Source organism: Linepithema humile, chromosome 2 (genome assembly GCF_040581485.1).
Source record: "Linepithema humile isolate Giens D197 chromosome 2, Lhum_UNIL_v1.0, whole genome shotgun sequence".
NCBI classification, from domain to species: domain Eukaryota; kingdom Metazoa; phylum Arthropoda; class Insecta; order Hymenoptera; family Formicidae; genus Linepithema; species Linepithema humile.
In genome coordinates, this window is record NC_090129.1 from 11,660,485 (window position 1) to 11,668,875 (window position 8,391).

The 8,391-nt window shown below is 28.7% G+C and overlaps 1 protein-coding gene across 1 annotated transcript; it reads right to left on the reverse strand.

Moving 5' to 3' along the window:
• Positions 1 to 3,620: 3,620 nt before the first annotated feature.
• Positions 3,621 to 6,842, reverse strand: LOC136998269 (uncharacterized). The gene is made up of 3 exons (XM_067350831.1): positions 5,937 to 6,842; positions 5,220 to 5,849; positions 3,621 to 4,061 (listed from the first exon to the last, which is right to left on the reverse strand). The coding sequence occupies exons 1-3, from the start codon at positions 6,247 to 6,249 to the stop codon at positions 3,994 to 3,996; spliced, it is 1,011 nt and encodes a 336-aa protein (XP_067206932.1). The 5' UTR covers positions 6,250 to 6,842; the 3' UTR covers positions 3,621 to 3,993.
• Positions 6,843 to 8,391: the final 1,549 nt, after the last annotated feature.

The window sequence follows — 8,391 nt, forward strand, 5'->3', positions numbered from 1 at the left end:
AAAATTTTGCAAAAGAAAAAATCGTCTCAGAATTCGCTCAAGAATATGGTATTGCAAGGATATCAGGTTGTTTTGAATCATCTTGATATTGCTTCGCATGAAAATGGTTACTTTCAAATCTCCATAACTCAATGAAAAATAACCGTACAAAAATAAAAAAATATCATTTTGAAGGTGAAAGATAGCGGAACAGGGTGGCGTAAGCAAAATCTTAAAAAAAATTATCTTTGACGCAACAGCGTGTTGAATACGGTCAAAATCGACGTTTTTGGCTTATTTTACCCCATTTTTCATGGAAATGTGACGTGATAGGCAAATTCTAAAAGCGGGATTGTTTTCGGCGATCAAAAATACGTCGGAAACCGTTGGTTTTGTTCTTAGGCCAAAAAGTTTGTCTATTTTTGTTATACTGTATTACTTGTACTTATAAATACAAGGGGTAGTTTTCACCCTTAAAATCGCACCATTGCCGATATAAAAAAATACGTATCTATTATTTTTGACCGCTCTACAAATGTATCGAATTTCAATAAAATCGGCAAGTAACACAAAGGTAGGTTTACTTGTTAGTACTAGTATTGACAAATAATTGCAAAATGGATGTGTGTGGAGAACAACGTGTCGCGATAAAATTTGTTTTAAAGCCGGTATTTCAGCGACTGAAACTTTATCAATGCTGCAAAAGACTTATGGGTCGATTCCGTGCGAGTCGACACTGGGCGACCACAGTGTTTATTCTACCGATTCTCTGTCATCGCGAAAACGACCGTACCACTCAAACACCGTTTTTGCAGCATTGACAAAGTTTCAGTCGCCGAAATATCGGCTTTAAAACAAAATTTTATCGCAACACATTATTCCTTACACACATCCATTTTGCAATTTGTGACACACTACCTAATCTAAAACACTGTTTACAAAAACCACTCGTTCTCCGCGTCAACTGATCATATAGAGCTGAAATTTCACACAAAGGTCGCTAAGGGATATCACAACATGGTTTAAGTATTGACTGATAAATCGCGCCACTAGTATTGTCGTAAAAATATCAGTCCGGGTATTTATGGACCGCCCCATATAGCAAAAACATATTTTTTAAACATTTTAAAAACATTTTTTACAATGATAAAAAAATGTTTAAAAAATGTTAAAATTAATGAGATAGATCCTTTTTTTTCATTTAAAAAATATTTATTTTAACATTTAATAAACGAATTTTATATGTTAAAAAATGTTTTTTAAATATTGAAATAACGCATTTTAAACATGAAATAAACGTTTTGTATATATTAAAATAACATATGTTTTAAACATTAAATAAATTTTTATATATATTAAAAAAAATGTTTTTAAAATATTAAAATAATGCATTTTAAACATGAAATAAACGTTTTGTATATATTAAAATAACGTGTTTTAAACATTATATAAACTTTTGTATATGTTAAAAAAATGTTTTTTGTATATTTTAATAACGTGTTGCAAATATAAAATAAATGTTTTGTATATATATTAAAATAATGTGTTTTGAACATTAAATAAACTTTTATATATGTTAAAAAATATTTTTTAAATGTAAAATTGACGTATTTTATGTGTGTGTGTGTTAAAAAATGTTTAATTTAATGTTAAAAACTTTTTTTAATTTGTCGTTATTTGTCTAACAATAATTATATTTTTATAAAATCTTCTTATAAAACAGCGATATCTGCAGTTCATCAAGTCCCGACGAGAAATATTGTGTACAAAATACTAGTATAATAATTATAAATAAAAAAATATTAAATGAATAAGTAGGTTGAAATATTTAAATAGTAAAAAAAGAGTAATAATACATAATAATATGTCAAATGTTTTATTTATATCTTATGCTTTTAATATGTTAACTGCACATACATTTTTCAAACTATATACTTTAAACAAACAAAATTTTTTTAAACTACTATAATTATAAGAAAATTAACATTATTAGTAATCTTTAGAACAATTTTTAATTTATGTAAAAACGTAATCTTTTCAGATAATCACATTTTAAGCAAACCAAATTTTTTTTAAATAAGTAAAATCTGAAGAAAAAACAATAATTCGTTAATTATCGGTTTTTGAAGCATCACTACTGGCAACACTGGTTTCCTCACCACTGCTTATATCAGGTTCTTTCTCATTCTCCTTCTCATTACTAGTATTATTACGTCTATAACGATAAAAAAGACAAATACATATATAATATATAATAAATGGGAATAATCGATTACGTATACAATAAAAACAATTTTAGTACTCACTTATTTTTCTTCTCTAAGCGAAAGCTGGCTTGAGCCAACCATGGTCCGGCTTTTCTACCGAATATACTTTCCGTCATTTTCGGAAATGTTTTGATCATTGTTTCTATAAATAAATCAATATTCCATAAAAACGTTATGTATATTAAAAATGCATGTTATTTTAAAATAATGTTAATTTACCTATCATTAGTGTAGGAGTGTGAGCGTGTATGTAAGAGTGTATGTGTGCGAATGAACGAGTGAACGAGAAGTTTGAGCGGATAGTATCAGAGCAAAACTGCGGCATGTATCAAAAGTGTGCGGTGTGACTGTCGGTTCGACTGCGGCGGATAACCGAAGCGTTCGGCGTATGAAAAAAGCGCGCGGCGTGATTGTCGGCATGAGTGCGGTATGATTGAGAATTGCCGAAAAGAGGAATGAATGTGTGTATGCGTGTGATTTTAGTATAAAAGCCTAAGACTCGAAAGCGCAGGAGTTCAGTCTGTCCAGAGCTGTAGACTGCAAAAGAGTACGAGAGTTACAACCATTATTATAACCTTTTCTTCTTAATAAACTACATCTCTACATTAGTTTGCTAATTCGTCGTCCTTGCAATTTTTGTTTGACTCCTCGCTGACCCTTCCAATTAAATAAGCTAGCCGCATTATCATTAAATACTATTCGTAACATGGAGTTGACTCTTTTTTGAATGCTGTCACCCTCAGCTGTTATATGCAGAGCCTCAATCTAAATGGAAATTGATTGAAATTACGTGAAATTGTATAAAAATGTATGGGATTTTCACGCTAAAACGGACAACATATTTACCATAGAGGTCTTTGACTTTTTTATATTTTAAAGACTGAAAGTATATTATGCCTAACATTTTCTTCGCAATTTTATCATCAAAATTCCAAAATTTCACAAAAAAATAAAAACTTGTATTTTTAAAATTTTTACTTTATTTTTTTTGTTTATTCACTATCGAAACTAAATTCTCCAAAAGTTCTTTAAAAATTAACAAGGTTTTATTATTATACTTTATATTGTTTAAAAGATAAAATTGTTTTTTTTTAATGTATAGAAAATTGTTTTGGTAAAAATGGAGAAAAAATTGAAATAAAACGTTTGGAAAAAATGTCTTGTTTAAAAGCGTAGATTTTTGTACAATTGGCCCAGAAAAATGTTATAAACCACCACGCGCACATGTAAATATTAAAAACATATTGTCATAAAATATAAAAACGGCTTAAGCAAAATTTCATAATTTATGAGTATTTTATCTATATTAATTTTAAGTTTTTTTTTTTTTATTTATCTTTACCAGCCCTTTATCTTAGTTAAAATTGAAGTAAATTTTTATTCTGTAACAATCATTTACTTTGTTTGTAATTGATTTATTTACTTTGTTTTATATCAATTTATAATATAAATTAAATGAACTTTAGATGAATTTTTATATGCATTTTTGAATGCTTTTATTCCAATAAAACTTGATAGAATGGATCTATCTAAATAATATAATCTAAATAATAATATAATAAATATAAAGAGATAAGTATAGAACATACTAATAAAGAAAATCTTACCAATTGGGAACGGAAAGTAGCATCATGTTTTATCTTTTTTTCAATTGCCTTAAGTTCGTCCATTGTCGAGAGTGGAAAATCACTTAACAAACTTATAGTATTTGTTGTATTAGACTTTTCCGACAAAGGTTTCGTTGATTCTAACTCATAAAACTATCAATAGTTCGGTCCATTTTTTTCAACGTTATCTTACATGACGATAATTCATCTGATGGGAAAAATAAAACGGCTCTTATAATCTTAAATTCGTAAGAAAATATTTAAAGGAATGTGAAGGAATTATGTGAAGGAAATGGAATGAACTACACACATCAAGATTCGCCTAAAATATTGTAAAAAAAATATATTCATTTATATAACATATAAATAAGATATTCTACACCAAAATGGACATTGGCCATCGAGATCTCTGACTTCTTTTTTATATTTTGAGGATTGACAAAATTTCGAAATTTTGATGAAAAAAATCTGAAAGATTGTTAAGCGTTTTTTAAATTTTAATATTGTTTTAGTTTATTTACTAGGTAAAGCTAAATTTTGAAAAAATAAAAAAGATTCTATTTTTTATTTGCACTACAGTTAAAAAAAAATTGGCAAAATTTTTATTTAACTAATAATTTTGAAAAAGCGACTTTTTTACAATCTGCCCAAAAGCTAAAATTTTGAAAAAAATTAAATTTTTTATATATCTTACAGACACATTATGTCAGTAATTATACATATACTGTATTTTTATAGAATATAATGATGATATATAAAACTAAAGTTATAAGCATTTTTTTAATATTTCGTAAATTTTCAAACAAAAAAAGTTGCTCAAAAACTCTAGAAAAAATCAACACTTTCTTATTGTGATAGCAGTCATTAAAAAAATTACTTTATACATATATATAATGATGGTTATCATAATGTCATTCTGGACAATATTTTTTTTGTAAATTTACCAAAAACGAAAATTTTATGAGCACTGTAAATATTTAAAGCAAATTGTAAAAACTTCTTACTTTTCTTTAAATATTGTGTTTTTACGTCAAAATTTGAAATTTTAATAAAAAAAATTAAAATTTTGTTTTTAGGTATTTCTTAAAATATGATTTCACATTCTCTGAAATTTAAAATAAAATTGGAGACATCGATGGTAAATTTATCCGTTTTTGAATAGAATATCAATGTCACAATAACGTGATGAAATAAAAAAAAAAACAACATTTATTCAAAATGTTTTTCCGAAGAATAGGTAGTATCAATAATAATAAAAAATTAGACAAAATTTCAAGGTATAAAAAATAACAAAAGAAGCTAACTTGGATGCAGACAAATTTGGTTGCAAAAGTAGATAAATAAAATATCTAAAATATAAACTTACTGTTGAAAAAGCATACTGCATCTGCGAGCGATTCTAGTGTAATCTTTCCGTCACTCCCATAGGCACATTTATGCATCATTTTTGAAGGCATCTTACTTCCCTGGTGGTTTGAATAAGGTGCATTTCGATTGCGATGATCAGCAGTATGAGAAAGATGAGTAATAATTTCCATAGGTCTGTTTAGAGAATCAGGACGACTTTCTATGCACTGAAGTTGCCGCACTTTATCATTATTAGATACATGGGAGAGAAAATATGTTTCCTTCGATAGAGAGAGCTGCTTAACGACATCTGTTTCCTTTAAATTAATCATTTTCAATTTATCGTGTTTTGGAAGAACGGAATTTGATCGTTTTGGGCGTTGATTCTCCTTATTTTGATTAAAATCTAATTCTGGTATGCTTGGGATCAGTTTTGGATACGTAAGCAGTATGTTAGTGTTTTTTTGTTTTTTCTCTAATGTACAATCAGCATCTGTAGTAACATCAGCAATATTAGCGAAATCATCGAATCGTTTATTTGGCTTTTTCATTCTTTTGCCCTTTCCTTTTTCATCTAAATCTGAATGTATATTCAAATTTGGATTTTTTGAAACTTTAACGAGCATTTTCATACCCTTATTGTAGTCTTCTGCAACAGCATAAATTTAAAATAATGAAATTTGAAATTGATATAAATTATTATCATAAGAGTTGTAATGAATCTGCATGTACATACCAATGCCTTCTTGAATCATTTTCATCGAAAAACATTTCCATTTTGTATCTACTGCTACGCACTTCTTCGCTAACTTCTCAATTGTTGCTTTATGCTGGTGCATGGGATACCAACATAGCGCATTCGTACTTGAAATCCACAGTGTTGGAACAAGGTCTATAAATCCTTCGAGGTCATCTTCTGTGTCTGACTCAAATTCCACAATGGCCCAACTTTTTTTTCCATCATAGCTTTTTTTGGATGCTTCTTGATTACTTTTCATATCATTGTCAAGTTTTGAAGAATTATTTTCTGTTTGCGTCGGTTCATTCATTGTGCCTCAAAGTTTCTTTCTATTAATTTCTGTAAATCACACATTAATATTTTTGATATTTTATTATTTATTAAAAGTTTGTATTAATAATATGTAATTTTTAACAATAAATTATTGATGTCATTTATAATTCGTGGCATATTGACTTTCATAAAATACATAAATTAACAGCCAATTTGATTAAAAATATTTTTTACGTATCTCGATGCGACTACTTTTCGCTGAGTTATTCTACTTTAAAAAAACATATTTTTTTCTTCAAGTTTGAATAGTCGAAAATGATCTAGATACATAAAACAGTATTTCAAAGATTCACTGTATTTTCTTTTATATTTTATTATTTGCCTGCATCTTCGCATATTGGAACATTTATATTACAATTTTTCATGCACTCACTTTGTATATAACTAAATTACTTTACCTGATATGTTTACTTTTATGAAGACATATTCCCATAAAATTGAATCGAGTCCGTAGACAAAAAATAAATGATAATAGAAAAGAAATAAAAAATGAAAAAATTGAGACGAAGAACAAATAGAAAATAGAACGGAAAAAGAAATAGAAAATGAAAAAATTGAGACAGAAAACAAAGAAACCTAGTACGTAATCCTATGCAATTGAAGTGTCACAATGTAAAATCGATAATACGATTTTAGCAGATTTGTATGGCAACTGTACGTATTTAATTGTAATCTGCGACAATGGCCATATCTTCAGATTAGATAACTGTGTAACTTTAAATATACCAACTCGAGAACTTTCGATAGGTACCTTATAAAAGTCACATTTGTTAATAAATTCCCTACCGATGACAACTGGAACTTGTAAATGATCAGAAAAAGCTATATTTTCCACTTGAATAATTACACCGTCGGCAGTGCCACAGATATTATCCGGAACATAATTTTTTATTTTGAATAAAGAAAGAGCACAACCACGATACTGACGTTAGCAACCTGATAATACTGGACCGGTATTATGTGGAGAAAAAAGTTTTGGGAATTCATCATTATTTTCGGAGATTTGCATTGGATAATCTAACTGAAACTTCATGATTTCACCAATTCTTCGACCAATTTGTTCAAGTGGTTTATTTCGTCCTCTAACTTTTCGCTTTATATTTTGCATATAATTTTCGAACGGAAATGCAGATATTGTATCTAAACTGAAATCTATTAATTTGTCTACAAAATAGTCTGCATCGTCAACTATGTGTATGTTATTGTGAAAATTATGCGTAATAAAACTTTTATCATATAATATTTCAGTCGATTGAACAAAATGTTTTAAAATATCTCTAGCAAATTGTCGAAATTGTTGTTCTTTGCATAAATTTGGATTTAATAAAATTCTCATCGCGCAATGAAATTCTATGAAGTGTGTGTATTTTTGATCGCTTAAAATAGTTTTTAAGACAACAGGACCTACATACAACAGGAATAATCTGTATTCTGTCGCTTTCCATCGCATAATGATGTACAGCTCTCTGCACTTTCTTGCAAAGTCTGCGGGAATGTAGCGTTTTAGTTCAACAAGATGATCCGACAGTATTCGGATTTGTGTAGCGGAAAGTTTGTGAGGTATAGATCCTTGGAACCACATATTCATTAGCATTGTTCGCATTACGCCAAGACATTGCAAATGTAAATAGTCGAGAATAAAATGATGCACGAAATCTAAATTGGTAATATTAATTAGTGGAGTACTACGACGACGAAAATCATAGTCTCTCCGTTCTAAAAAATCTTGGCAAGTGCGAGAAGGACACTCCAAATCAATAAAGATACGTCGATTATTAGAGGTAACACCGCGGACAGTGCATCTAGTACAGGAATTGTAACCTGTGTGCGACACAATTCCCATGATATAACTTTTCGCTGGTGCGTCACAAACGAAATAGGTACCATCTAAAAATACTGTGTGATTACGAACATTAAGACCATGCTCTATAAGTTCATTGATTTCATTAATAAAATCTTGCAAATACATATTTAAATCAAGAGGTTTCGCATCGCCATAATATATACCAATAGGAATAACTGATTTACGCAACTTAGGTATGGACACGACAGTGCATAAAATGGGGTATACTTGACCATTCGAACTTTTAAATAGAGGTAAACCATCAATGTTTATCAG